At 43.7% G+C, this 15,395-nt stretch overlaps 1 protein-coding gene across 4 annotated transcripts in view; it reads right to left on the reverse strand.

Annotated features, from left to right (window-relative positions):
• qtrt2 (queuine tRNA-ribosyltransferase accessory subunit 2) overlaps positions 1–15,395 on the reverse strand; it is a 61,863-nt gene that overhangs the window by 11,971 nt on the left and 34,497 nt on the right. For all 4 annotated transcript variants that reach the window (XM_072514057.1, XM_072514058.1, XM_072514059.1 and 1 more), the window contains 3 exons: positions 14,415–14,614; positions 9,034–9,185; positions 1,804–1,903 (listed from right to left, as the gene is read on the reverse strand). In XM_072514057.1, coding sequence (XP_072370158.1) covers positions 1,804–1,903; positions 9,034–9,185; positions 14,415–14,614 — 452 coding nt within the window. The remainder of the gene's footprint in view (positions 1–1,803; positions 1,904–9,033; positions 9,186–14,414; positions 14,615–15,395) is intronic.

Raw genomic sequence — 15,395 nt, forward strand, 5'->3', positions numbered from 1 at the left:
GTCCGCTTTGTCTCTTTTCTTGAAGATGGTAATGACAGCACTCATTTCTTCTCTGTCCCCAGATTTTCAGGAACAGATGATGGTTGATCTCTTCTCTGATGGAATCCCATCCACTCCCGCAGCTTTTCCTTTCTTCATGTTTCTAATAGCGGCTTCAACTTTATCCACGCTTGGTGAGAGTCCAAGACCATCTTTGATGGAGAGTTGGGGGATTTCCACCAACACTTCCTCATCTACGATTGAAATACAGTTTAGGAGTACTGTGAACTGTTCACTGCATCAAAGGTTGATGTTATTTCACTCTCAAAAGGGTTCGGTCCTTACTCCGCACCGGTTTGAGGCTTGGGCCGTTGGGTCCACATATTGCCTTGGTGGCATTGAAGAAGCCCCGGGAGTTGTGCTCGTCAGCGAGGAGTTACAACTCCCTAGCTTTCTCAGTCCACCATTAGTTCTTAATTTTTCCTAGTTCTTCTTTGTACCTCTGCCTTTGCTGTTTGAGGAGTTCTCCGCTTTGCCTTGCAGGTGATGTGATTTGCCGGCTGTGGGTAGATGAGGTCTTGGATGATGTAGTCGTTCTCGTTGAACTAGTCTTGGTGTTATCTTGACTTGTAACTGATGGTTTCTTCACAGCTCGAGGTGATGGCTGTCTTCAGCTCTTTCCAGTTTTCCTCCACTAGAATTAAAGCTTTTTAGGTTTTGGTGAAGACATTGTTGGATGTTCACTAGCGTGCTTGGCTCTTGAAGCCATTCAACGTTGATCTTTTTTCTGAGCTGTTTCTTCATCTTTCGCTGCTTCTGGTGGAGTTTAATGAATATAGAGGAGCGATGTGCCTGTGCTGCTGTCCAGTAGTCGACTGCACTGGCCATTCCTTTGATGACGAGGACATCCTTTTTGTCTTAGAATCGGATGATGATGTAGTTGAATCATGTGCCAGTGCTTTGTGGATGTCTCCAACAAGTCTTGAACTTGTATTTTTGGCAGAACAATATGTAAGTGATGACCAGCTGGTATTCCTCACATTTGGTGCGCAGGAGAACTCCGTTGGAGTTGCAATTCCCCACTCTTTTCTTTCCGAGGTTTCCTTTCCAGAGTTAGGAGTTCTTTCCAACCCTGGTGTTGAGGTCCCCAAGGAGCATGATCTTATCCTCCAGATCTTTCTTTGGAGCCATCATAGTCTTCAAGGGTTGAGGCATATGCTGGTTCTTGGCAAGTTGTAGACGGAGAGTCATGAGGCATTCGTTGATGCCGACTGGAAGCTCCGAAAGTCGGGTGACGAGTTAGTTCTTGATGGCAAATCCAATTCCATGCATTCAGGGCTTATCCTCGGGTTTTCTTCTCCAGAAGAAGGTGCAACCGCTGCCTGTACTGTACACCAAACTGTACACACTTCAGCCGATACAAAAGGTAAAATGATTGGCACGGGCTGGTTGAGTTTAAAAGATTAAGGAGTGGACTATTGAATGAGAGAAAATAATACTGCAATTAACATGTTTGCGACACAGGGTTCTTCCTGCAGTATGTCCGTTTCACTGATGATATTATTTTTATCCAATGGGAAACTAGATAAAAAAGCAAGAATGTCCTATGTTCACTGCCATAGTAAAATTTGTCAAGTCATTTGGTTCATTACAAAGAGCTGACAACTGATCAGATACTGTACCATAGGAGCCCACAGAAGAGAAATTAGATCAGTCTTTCCTGCAATGCATTTCTCGTTTTGTTATACAAAGAAAAATAAGGGTTATATAGAAATACTCCACCACATTTATTAACAAGTTTATTAAAAATTCATTAACACTTACTGTTCACTTCTCAAGTCAGTTGTAAAAGGAATCATCTTGCCCTCATTGCCCAAGGGCTTGTTACTAATCTCATTATCCCCACAGCCATTTCTTTCCAGCACTGAAATATAATCCAAAGCATTTATTAGAGTTTTAGTTTGAACTTGTATTATACAATGTGCTTGTACTGTTCTCAGCTCTCATCTCAAGTTAACAGTAGGTGAAATATGATGTTAAAGAAAGCTTTCATCAGTTATTGCATCAGTTACTGGACTTCTCACATGGTTATTTGATTCAGCTGCACTAGGTCACAGCAACGTAAACTGCAATTTCAGTTTAATAGTTCGTCATTGGCACATGTGGACAATTACTGTTTGGAATGTTATGCAAAAAATTAAGTTTGAAACTTTAGAACCCTGTTTTTGAGCATAAGCTGAAAGAGTAAGTCACCATCTGACTCCCCAGAACCTGTCCACCATTTACAAGCCACAAATCAGAAATGTTATGGAATATTTTCCACTTGCCTGGATCAGGCAACTTCAACAACAGTCAGCTCACCATCCTGCTCTCGCGTCCACATGTCTATCTTTGGCCTGCTGCAATGTTCCAGTGAAGCCCAGTTCAAACTGGAGGAACAGCACCTTATCTTCCGAATAGCCTCCCGGATTTAACATTGGAGTTCAACAACTTCAGACTGAACTCTCTCCTCCACCTTCACCCTATTTTTATTTCTATCAATTTATTTCTTCCATAGATCTGTTTTTTCCTCACCATTGCCCCCCTCCCCCACCCCACTTTTGAGCCATTTGTTCCCTCTTCCCAGTTGCCCTTTAACACACTGCTCACCTTGGTTTCCCATTCAAACATTCTAATCTCTATGTGCCACCATCAGCACCCTCACCCCCATTTACATTATTTTTGTCTTTCTGTCCACAACATCTTTGTCAATCTCCACCTACCGCTGGCCCTCTATCAGCCCCACCGCTCCATGACCCCCACAACTGTATAAATCTGACCCTATTTCCAGTCCTCTCCAGCTTTGACAAAGTCATCCAGACTTGAAACGTTAGCTCCCTTCTCCCTCCACCGATGCTGTCAAACCTGCTGAGATTGTCCAGTATTTTCGGTTTTTGTTTCAGATTCCAGCATCTGCAGTAATTTGTTTTAGTCCAACACCTGTCGAGCTCCTTAACACCATGCAGGACAAAGCACACCATCCACTAGTTTAATTATTCACTTCCTCCACCACCAATGAACTGTGGTGGTGGTGTACACTAAATACAAAATTCACAGCAGCAACTCACCAATACTCCTTCGAAAGGAGCTTTCAAACCCGCAACGTCTACCACCTAAAAAGACAAGGGGGCAAGAACTCTGCTGCCTGAAAGCTCCCTTAAAGTCATTCACCATCCTGACGTGGAACCATATCACTGTTCCTTCATTATTACAGCTCCCTTCCTAACAGCACTATGTCTGCACCAGATGGGCTGCAGTAGTTCAAGAAGGTAGCTTGCCACCACCTTCTGAAAGGCAATTGGGAATGGGCAACAAACACCCGTGAAAAGAATAAAAATAATTTACAATGTGGAAGTGGAATATAACAACCAAACAGCATAAAGGAGTGACTGAGACCTCTGAACTATAATAGATACAGTAAGAAGTCTTACAACACCAGGTTAAAGTCTAACAGGTTTGTTTTGAATCACTAGCTTTCGGAGCACTGCTCCTTCCTCAGGTGAATGAAGAGGTGGGTTCCAGAAACATAGACAAAGTCAAAGATGCAAGACAATACTTTGAATGCAAGTCTTTTCAGGTAATTAAGTCTACAGGTCCAGACGGAGCAACTGGAGAGAGGTGTGAATTGACTCTAGCCACGACAGTTGGTAGGATTTCACAAACCCAGGCCAGATGGTGGGGGGTGAATGTAATGCGACATGAATCCAAGGTCCCGGTTTAGGCCTTACTCATGTGTGCGGAACTTGGCTATAAGTTTCAGCTCAGCGATTCTGCATTGTCGCGCGTCCTGAAGGCCGCCTTGGAGAACGCTTACCCGAAGATCAGAGGCTGAATGCCCTTGACTGCTGAAGCGTCCCCTGACTGGAATTGAACATTCCTGGCGATTGTTGCGCGATGTCCGTTCATCCGTTGTCGCAGCGTCTGCATGGTTTCGCCAATGTACCACGCTTTGGGAAATCCTTTCTTGCAGCGTATGAGGGTAGACAACATTGGCCGAGTCGCACGAGTATGTACCATGTACCTGGTGGGTGATGTTCTCACGTGTAATGGTGGTACCCATGTCGATGATCTGGCACGTCTTGCAGATCAATGAGTCGAGTGCCATATCCGACATACAAGTTCCAGCCCACCAGCTGACTCACCATGGACTACTCTCCAGAATCGGTTGCATTCTTGGACACACTCATCTCCATCAAGGACGGTCACCTCAGCACTTTGCTTTACCACAAGCCCACAGATAACCTCACGATGCTCCACTTCTCCAGCTTCCACCCTAAACACATTAAAGAAGCCATGCCTCTGGACAAGCCCTCCATATACACAGGATCTGCTCAAATGAGGAGGAGCGTAACAGGCATCTACAGACACTGAAAGATGCCCTCGTACGAACGGGATATGCTGCTCGATTCATTGATCAGCAGTTCCAACGCGCCACAGCAAAAAACCGCACCGACCTCCTCGGAAGAAAAATACGAGACACAACCGACAGAATACCCTTTGTCGTCCGGTACTTTCCTTGAGCTGAGAAACTACGACATCTTCTTTGCAACCTTCAACACATCAGCGATAAAGACAACCATTTTGCCAAGGTCATCCCCACACTCCCACTACTTGCCTTCAAACAACCGTGCAACCTCAACAAACCATTGTTTGCAGGAAACTACCCAGCCTTCAGAACAGCAACCACGACACCACACAACCCTGCCATGGTAATCTCTGCAAGACGTGCCAGATCATCGACATGGGTATGTAGTATGGCTGAGCAGAAACTTATAACCAAGTTCCGCACACATGAGTATGAGTATATAGATGTTTCTGGAACCCAACTCTTCATTCACCTGAGAAAGGAGCAGTGCTCCGAAAGATAGTGATTCAAAACAACCTGTTGGGCTTTAACCTGGTGTTGAAAGACTTCTTACTGTGCTCACTCCAGTCCAACGCAGGCATCTCCACATCTATAATAGATAGCCTGCAGCCAATCAAAATTGACAAGTTTCATTTGCCCAAAATCTAAATGATTTAAAACACCTGGATAAGAGGGAATAGCTATGCTCACTTTCTGTTTTGAAATCCAGCCCAGACAAAGAAATGTTAACATATAGGTTTCACTACTAAATAAAACTATTATCAAAAATATGCTTCAAGCCTGTTAACAAGTTTACAGCTGTGAAACAGGTAACAGTGATATAAAGGTGTGGCGATGTCGGCTTTGGACTGGGGTGGGCACAGCAAGACGTCTTACAACACCAGGTCAAAGTCCAACAGGTTTGTTTGGAATCATTAGCTTTCGGGGCGCAGGTTCTTCTAGGAGTCACCTGATGATACAGGATATATGTCCTATCGAAAGGACAGGCAGATGGGCAAAGGGGGCGAGGCTGCATTGCTAGTAAGGAATGAAGTTAAATTGATAGCAAGGAGCGATATAGGATCAGAAGGCATAGAATCTCTGTGGGTAGAGTTGAAGAATCGCAAAGGTAAAAGACCCTGATGGGAGTTATGTTCAGGCCCCCTAGCAGTAGTCAGGATGTGGGGCAGAAAATGAATCAGGAGATAGAAAAGGCATGTAAAAAAGGCAATATTACAATAATCATGGGGGACTTCAATATGCAGGTGAACTGGGAAAATCAGGTTGGTAGTGGATCCCAAGAAATGGAATTTCTGGAATGTCTAAGAGATGTTTTTTTGGAGCAGCTTGTGACCGAGCCTACTCGGGAACAGGCAATTCTGGATTTGGTGATGTGTAATGAGGCAGACTTGATTAGGGAGCTTAAGGTGAAGGAACCCTCAGGGAGCAGTGACCACAATATGATAGAATTTACCCTGCAGTTTGAGAGGGAGAAGCTCCAATCAGATGTAACTGTATTACAATTAAATAAGGGTAACTACAAAGACATGAGGGAGGAGCTGGCCAGAGTTGATTGGAGAAGGAGCCTAGCAGGGAAGACAGTGGAACAGCAATGGCAGGAGTTTTTGGGGGTTATTAGGGAGGCAGAACAGAAATTCATCCCAAGGAGGAGGAAACATGCGAAGGGGAGGACAAGGCATCTATGGCTGATGAGGGATGTCACGGACAGCATAAAGGCTAAGGAAAAAGCATACAAAGTGGCGAGTATTAGTGGGAAACCAGAGGATTGGGAAGCCTTTAAAAGCGAGCAGAGGACAACTAAAAAAACAATAAGGGGGGAGAAGATGAAGTACGAATGCAAACTAGCTAGTAATATAAAGGAAGATAGGAAGAGATTTTTTCAATATATAAAAGGTAAGAGAGAGGCAAAAATAGACATTGGACCACGAGAAAATGTGGCTGGAGAAGTAATAATAGGAAACAAAGAAATGGCAAACGAACTGAATAATTACTTTGCATCAGTCTTCACGGTGGAAGACACCAGTGGGATGCCAGAGCTTCAGGAGAACCAGGGGGCAGATGTGAGTGCAGTGACAATTACGAAGGAGAAGGTTCTGGGGAAACTGAAAGGTCTGACGGTGGATAAGTCACCTGGACCGGATGGACTATACCCCAGGGTCCTAAAAGAGATAGCTGAGGAATTTGTGGAGGCATTAGTGATGATCTTTCAGGAATCACTGGAGGCAGGAAGGGTCTCAGAGGACTGGAAGGTGGCTAATGTAACACCACTGTTTAAGAAGGGAGGGAAGGAGGCAGATGATGGGAAATTATAGGCCGGTTAGCCTGACTTCAGTCATTGGTAAGATTTTAGAGTCTGTTGTTAAAGATGAGATCGTGAAGCACTTGGAAGCGCATGATAAAATAGGGCTGAGTCAGCACGGCTTTGTCAAAGGGAGGTCATGTCTAACAAATCTGCTAAAGTTCTTTGAGGAGGTAACAAGCAAATTAGACAAAGGAGAATCAGTGGACATGATTTATTTAGATTCCCAGAAGGCCTTTGATAAGGTGCCGCATAGGAGACTGTTAAATAAGTTAAAAGCCCATGGTGTTAAGGGTAGGTTCCTGGCATAGAGAGGATTAGCTGACTGGCACATGGCAGAGAGTGGGGATAAAGGGGTCTTTTTCAGGATGGCAGCCGGTGACTAGTGGTGTGCCTCATGGGTCTGTGCTGGGACCACAACTGTTTACAATATACATTAATGATCTGGAAGAAGGTACTGAAGGCACTTTTGCTAAGTTTGCAGATGATACAAAGATCTGTCGAGGGACAGGTAGTATTGAGGAAGCAAGGGGGCTGCAGAAGGACTTGGACAAGCTAGGAGAATGGGCAATGAAGTGGCAAATGAAATACAATGTGGAAAAGTGTGAGGTTATGCACTTTGGAAGGAGGAATCTAGGCATAGACTATTTTTTAAATGGGGAAATGCTTCGGAAAGCAGAAGCACAAAGGGACTGGGGAGTCCTTGTTCACGATTCTCTTAAGGTTAATGTGCAGGTTCAGTCGGCAGTTAAGGCAAATGCAACGTTAGATTTCATGTTGTTATAGGCGAGGCCTTTTCAGAACCCCAAAATGTATAATGGAGTTCAACCAACTTCACCGTTTAATATATTAGTTGCTTTTCTGAGCACGCGGCTTTTTCCCTAGGTGTGGGATTACAATTATGGACACGTGGGTTTTTAAACACAAAACACTGTTTATTCCATGTACACAACTTAACATCTTAAATAAACATTGGACCTCTTAACACCCCTTACTTCAAAGATAACTCAGAAAATATTGCAACAGTAAATAACTCCTTAAAATGTTCCTTCAAACTTCCAAGAGACTTAACACCTTTAAACAGTATCACATCAGGTTAAAGGATATATATATTTTCTGTTTTATGGCAGAGATTTTTAGCTTGGGTGACTTCAGCTCCAGCACCTTGCTTTCTTCATGCAGCTCTCTGGAAACCCATAGACATACCCACGCTGCTTTCTCAAACCTGGCTTTCTCCCTTCAAGTAGATCACAGCAAACCAGAACTTCTCAAGCTGCTGTCTCAAACTGGCTTTCTACTTTTAAACTGTTCTCTGCAAAACCAGCCAGGCACTTTTCAAACTGCAAAACCAAAACTGCAAAATGGCTGAATTGAGCTGTGCTCCACCCACTCTATGACATCACTGTTTTCTTAAAGGTACATTGCTTAAACATCCATGTCTTAAAGGTACTCTCACATGACAATGTTAAGAGGGCTAGAATACAAGACCAGGGATGTACTTCTGAGGCTGTATAAGGCTCTGGTCAGACCCCATTTGGAGTATTGCGAGCAGTTTTGGGCACCATATCTGAGGAAGGATGTGCTGGTCTTGGAAAGGGTCCAGAGGAAGTTCACAAGAATAATCCCTGGAATGAAGAACTTGTCGTATGAGGAACGTTGGAGGACTCTGGGTCTGTACTCATTGGGAGTTTAAAAGGATGAGAGGGGACCTTATTGAAACGTACAAGATACTGCGAGGCCTGAATAGAGTGGACGTGGAGAGGATGTTTCCACTTGTAGGAAAAACTAGAACCAGAGGACACCATCTCAGATTAAAGGGACGATCCTTTAAAACGGAGATGAGGAGGAACTTTTTCAGCCAGAGGGTGGTGAAACTGTGGAACTCTTTGCTGCAGAAGGCGGTGGAGGCCAATTCACTGAGTGTCTTTAAGACAGAGATAGATAGGTTCTTGATTAATAAGGGGATCAGGGGTTATGGGGAGAAGGCAGGAGGATGGGGATGAGAAAATATCAGCCATGATTGAATGGCGGAGCAGACTCGATGGGCCAAGTAGCCTAATTCTGCTCCTATGTCTTATGGTCTCTTAAATACTATGCCTCATTACAGTAGGAGGTGCTCCTCTGAGGTTGTGGCTAAGGCACGTTATTGGGAAAAGAATAGGGAGCTGTTGAAGTACAGAATACCCGATCAGGGAGTAACTGATGCCAACACAGAGTGATGCTCAAGGCAGGTGAGAACACATTATACCAAGCTATGAATAATAATATCGATGGACTACTATAGAGACCATGACCACTTTTGTTATGCACCGCACACTAACACAACGCATTGACATTCTATAACTGGTACCTTCCGTCTCTGGGTCTATGTTGTCTTTAAAATTGAACGTCAGAGCTCTTCCTTGCTCGGTCATCAGATAGGGGAAGAAACCTTCAAACAAATCCACTCCTCTTGATATACATTCCAGCACTTCATCTGGCTTTCCAATCCCATGGATCAACCTAATATTGGGGGAGGGAAGGGGAGGAGGTGGTAATTTGAACAAATATTTCAATATTAAACAGCTATGAGGTACAACAAAATACTAATTTTGTCAGAATCCGATTAGCTTTGTTGAATAACTATGGTTAAAAGTATACAGAAACAGAAATGTTGGAAACGCTCGATCCATGGGCGCGATTCACCGATCGCGGGACTAAGTGGCCACGTCGTCGTGAACGCCGGCGCGTTTCACAACGGCGCGTAACGGGCGCGGGCAGTAGGGATTCTGGCCCCCACAGGGTGCCAGCACGGCACTGGAGTGGTTCACGCCGCTCCAGCCTTACATCCTGGTGCGGAATGGGGGCGGCGCCAACCCGCGCATGCGCGGTAGACTCACGGAACTCTCCGACCCCGACGCAACATGGCACAGGGGTTCTCGGGCCGGAAGCGCAACAAAGTAGGCCCGGGGTTGGGGGGAGGGGGGAAGAGGGGGAGAAAGAGGCCATCCTGTCGTTCGGTGAGCCCTGATCGCGGGCCAGACCCCATCGGAGGCCCCCCCGGTGAAGGAACGCTTTTCCCCGCCCCACAGGCCGCCCCCAGACCCTTCGTGCAGAGTTCCCACCGGCAGCGACCAGGGGTGAATGGCGCCGGTGTGACTCTGCCGTTTCCGCGCAGCCGCTCGGCCCGGAGAATCAGCGGCCCGGCCGCGGACAGCGGCCCGGGACGCACCAAGCGCAAGCGCGCTGGCACACATGGCGCCGATTCTCCGTAGCTCGGAGAATTGCACGGCAACGTCTGGGCGGCGTGGCGTGGTTGCGGTGATTCTCCGGCCCAGCGCGGGGCTCTGAGAATCCCACCCCGTTTCTGAAATAATTATGAAATGTACTCTGCACCATTTACCACTCTGAATAATATTTCACATTGATTAATTTTGCCTATAAACAAACTTCTCTAATGAAAATTCAACAATGAGTTTAACAAATTTCATGCACATCATCAACTTACCAAAATCATAGAAGTTTCCTATGAAAGAGCCAAATCAAATCCAATATTTAGAACCTCTGCTTTTCCTTTCTAACTCTATCCTCATCGCCTGACTTAAGCTGAAGTCCTTATGCAGTTCTCAGGGAGAGCTGCACTGTCAGAGAGTCATCTTTCAGGTGAGACTTTCAATCAAGGTTCACCTGTCCTCTCAGGCAGATCTCATTACACTACTTGAAAAAAAAAGGGAGTCCTTCTTGTGCCTAGGCCAATATTTATTCCTCAATCAACATCACTAAAATAATTTAATTAGTTATCCAGCTTATTACAGTTTGTAAGGCATTGCTTTGTTGAAATTGGCAGCCTCATTTCTCAGGTGCATCCATGGCCCAATGTCAGAAAGAGTCACTCTCCCCGTATGTCAAATCTAATATTTATCCCTCAACTAACAGAAAAAGGGTTTGTCTGGTCATTACTACATTGCACACAGAAAAGTCCTACAAATAGCAACGCTGCATTTCCTACATTGCCTGTAAATGCTTTGCGGTGACCCGATGCCATCGGCACTATTTGAATGCAAGATTTCTTTTCCTACATTACAACAATGTTACACTTTCAAAAGTACAACACTGACTGTAAAGCACTTTGAGATCTCCAGATGTGCAAGGTGCTAAAGGTAAATTCTTTTTTCTCTAATAACATAATCAATCATTCTTAAAATAATTTGGTGAAGGGCATGGAGGTTACTTCACCTTGTTGACTTCTAATGCCACCTGCAGAGAACATACATAGAAAATGGAAGCACGAAGAGGCCATTTGGTCCTTCAAATCTGCTCAGCCATTCACTATCATGGCTGATCATCAAATTTAATAACCTGACCCCACCTTGCCCCCAATAACCCATTAGCCCCAAGTGCTATATCTAATTCCTTCTTGAAATCACACAACATTTTGGCCTCAACTACTTTGTGGTAGTGAATTCCACATATGCACCACTCTCTGGGTGAAGAAATTTATCCTCACTTCAGTCCCAAAAGGTTTGCCCCTTATCCTCAAATTATGACACCTAGTTCTGTACTCCTCCACAATGGGGAACATTCTTTCTGAATCTACCGTCTAACCCTGTTAGAATTTTATAAGTTTCCATGAGATCCCCTCTCACTCTTCTAAACTCCAATTAATATAATCCTAAGCAAATTATTCTCTCCTCATATGACAGTCCTGGCATCCCAAGAATCAGCCTGGTAAACCTTTGCTGCACTCCTCCACATCGCAAGAACATCCCTCATCAGATAAGGACACCAAAACTACACACAATACTCCAGGTCTGGCCTCACCAATGCCCTGTACAATTGCAGTAACACATCGTATTCCTATTTTGAAATCTGACCGTGACCCAGAGAGTGAATAGAAACAAGAGCAATGTTCATAAAACATAGACAGCAGTTGTTTCTGCTCATTTGGGAGCATTTGACTGAATGTGGCATCAAAGAGGCCTAGCAAAATTGAAGTCAATTGAAATCGGGAGAATATTCTTCACTGACTGGAGTCATACCTAGCACAAAGGGAGATGATTGTGGTTGTTGGAGGCCAATCATCTTCGCCCAAAGACTGATGACAAGTTACACACCTGAATTATTAACTCTGTTTTTCGCTTCACAAATACTCCCTGTCCTGCTGAGTATTTTCAGCATTTTCTGTTTTTATTTTAGTGTGATGAGTACTGAATGCATACACTTCAATAATAAACAAAAAGCCCAGCACCATCCAGGACAAAACAGCTCACGTGATTGACATCCATCCACCACTGACGCACAGTGACAGCGATAGTTAGAATTCAGGGATGCACAACAACAACTAGCCAAAGCTTCTTCAACAGAATCACCCCCCTCCCCCAAACTTTCAACCTCTACCACCAAGAAGGACATGAGTAACAAGCTCATGGAAAAACCACCATCTGTACGTTTCCTTCGAGCTCACACACCATCCTGACTTGGAAACATATGATGGTTCCTTCATCGTCTGTGGGTGAAAATCCTGGAACTCCTTCTCTAACAGCACTATGGATGTAAATACACCACAAGAAATGCAGCAATAGATATAGGCTGTTCACGGGTAATTAGGAACAGACAATAAAGGCTGGCTTTGTCAGCGCGCCCAGAGCCGTGTCACGAGCAAGGCCAGCATTCGTTGCCCCTTCCTAATTATTCTTAAATTGAGTGGCTTGCTTGGTCATTTCAGTGGGCATTTCAGAGCAAACCACATTGCTGTGGTTCTGGAGGCCCACATAGGGCATACCAAGTAAGGATGACATATTTCCTTCCCTAAAGTGCATTAGTTAACCAGATAGATTTATCACAATTGATAAGTTTCATGATTATTACTGAGATTAGCAATCAATTCATGATTTTTATGAATTGAATTTAAATTCCACCAGCAGTTGTGCTGGCATTTGAACCCAGAACGTTAGCCTGAGCTTCTAGATTAGCTGCCCAGTGGTGATATGCAAATGAGTGAGCAGAAACCGGAGCAGAAAAGGTGTAACTTGCACCAAGACTGACGATTGAGCTCAAAGATGATGTGTGAAGATATAGAGAGTTTGTTTCCTGTGCTCATCAAACATAAGAAACAGGAACCAGAGTAGGAAATATATCCACTCCTGCTCTTACATTCAATACAATGATCATGGTTAATCATCTACCTCAACTGTCTTTCCCACCTTATCCCCATATCCCTTGATTCTCTTAGAACCCAAAAATCTATCAGTCTAAGCCTTAACCTTATGCAACTGAGCATCAAAAAGATTCACAACCTTCTGAGTGAAGAAACTTCTGCTCATCTGAATCCTAATTGGCCAACCTCTTATCCATAGACTAACTTATCCATCGACTATTCCCCCTAGCCTTTCCAGCCAGGGGAAACAACCTCTCAGCAAATATCTCATGGAGTTCTCTCATTGAAACATACAGAATTCAGGGAGCTCTCAATGGGCTTTATTAATAATGGCGTAGAGATCAAGAGCAAAGAGGTTGTGTTGAACATGTACAGGACACGAGTTAGACCTCAGCTGGAATATTGTGTACAATTCTGAGTGCCACACCAGAAAGGGTGTGAATGCATTGGATAGAGTGCAGAAGAGATTTACAAGAATGGTTCCAGGAATGAGAAATTTCAGCTATGAGCATAGATTGGGGAAGTTGGGACTGTTCTCGTAGGAAGAGAAGGTGGCTGAGAGATTTGATAGGTACTCAAAATCATGAACTGGCTGGACAGAGTAGATGGGGAGAAACCGATCCTGCTCGTAAAAAGGTCAAGATCGAGAGGGCACAGATTTACAGTGATTCGCTAAAGAAGCAAATGCGATGTGAGAAAAAAAATTTCACACGAGTGGTTCGGGTCTGGAAATCATTGCCTAGAAGTGTGGTGGATGCAGGTTTAATCGAGGCATTAAGAGGGCATCAGATAATTACTTGAATGGAAGCAATGTTCTTTCCCACCCTATTCCCATATCCCTTGATTCACTTGGAGCCCCAAAATTTATCGATCTAAGCCTTAAACATATGCAACAGAGCAGCCCAAAGATTCACAACCTTCTGAGTAAAAAAACTTCTGCTCATTGGAGTCCTAATTGGCCAACCTCTTATCCGTAGATTATCTTATCCATCGACTATGTACAGGGAAAACACAAGGGAATGACACTAAGTTATGATACTTGTTTGGAGAGCCAGTTCAGACATGATGGGTTAAATGGCCTCTTTCTGTGCTGTAACAATTCTGTGAGATCAATTTGTTTTCCTCTAAATTCCAGAGACCATAGGTCCATTTTATTTAACATAGATGAGACGTAAACTAAGATAGAAAGGCATGATACTCATTCTCAAAGTAAAAATACCCAAAACAGACACTACGTTGTGGGTCCGTCTAAGAATCACAGGATGGAGAAGAATCGATGTGTTTGTGACCTAAGGAAGTTTACCACAATAGATCTGTATTTTTAGTACAGCTTTGTAGCTAAAACACAGCCATTGAAAATAAATTGTCCCCAATGATGAAATATTTCCTCAAATATTCGACTGCCTGATGCAGAGTGGATGCAAGGCTAAATCATGTTGAATTAGAAAAAGTATTCAAGATGACATAGAGATGCCAATATCTGTTTGCTGGTGATGCCCCTTGACTGATTTTAAATAAAAGTACTGGTGACTGATGCTTATTAATATCTGTTCAATGAAGACACAATGATTGCCAAATTTTGCATTTTCCCTTACCTGGGTTTATCTTCAGGCAGTTCTCCTATGACTGAGGAAATTAAGTTCAGTTTGGGGTCATCGTGTAGGCTGTCTCCCTGAAACCCATCCAAAAGGAAACCTCCAACTGGCCGCTTCACAGTTTCTCTAACGGACCTCAGCCTTTCTTCAAGAATGTCTCCTCCTTCTATTACACCTATAATCTCCGTGTTCTTCAGAGCCTGGTACAAATAATAAACATTCAACTCAAACACCTACCAAATATACCAACTTTGCTTTAATTTACTGCAACACAACTTTTACAAATATCATTGCATCTCATGAAATATTACAACATAAATTAAATTTGTGATTACTACTACATTTTATTACTTCAAAACCATTAAATGTTCATGTTTCCTTTGACTGGCCTCCCTTTCTCCCCCCTACCTTCACCTAAAGCTACTAAACTGCCAGCTGCCCTGTTACCTCAGCAAAGGGGGCATTTTACAAATGTTGTTCCTTTCTTAATGAAGAAGAAAAAACAAATCAGCTTGTGCTCCTGCTGTTGATTCTATTCAGCTCCCTTATCTGGAAACATAGAGAGCACAGTGGAGATATAAAAAAAGGGAGTAAGAGGGGCAAAGAGATAGTATAGGAATAAATGAACAAATAGTACAAAATAGAACCTAAAAATTTTTGTTTCAATACAAATCGTAAAAGTGCAGTCAAAGAAATGTCAGAGCAGTGAAGGACAACAAAATGGAGATCTGCTTATGAAGACCGAGGGTATGGCTGGGGTAATAAATCAGTACGTTGCATCTGTCTTTATGAGAGAAGATGCTGCCAATGTATCAGCAAAGGAGAAGACAATAGCGATATTGAATAGGATAAAATATAATGGGGATGTACTTAAAAGAATGGCAGCTCTCCAAGTAGAATGGTCAGCTGGTCTAGATCAAATACATTCAAGGATGGAAATTACAGAGCCTCTGGCCACAAATTTTCAATATTCCTTGGATA

The sequence above is a fragment of the Scyliorhinus torazame genome, chromosome 8 (genome assembly GCF_047496885.1).
Source record: "Scyliorhinus torazame isolate Kashiwa2021f chromosome 8, sScyTor2.1, whole genome shotgun sequence".
Lineage (NCBI taxonomy): Eukaryota > Metazoa > Chordata > Chondrichthyes > Carcharhiniformes > Scyliorhinidae > Scyliorhinus > Scyliorhinus torazame.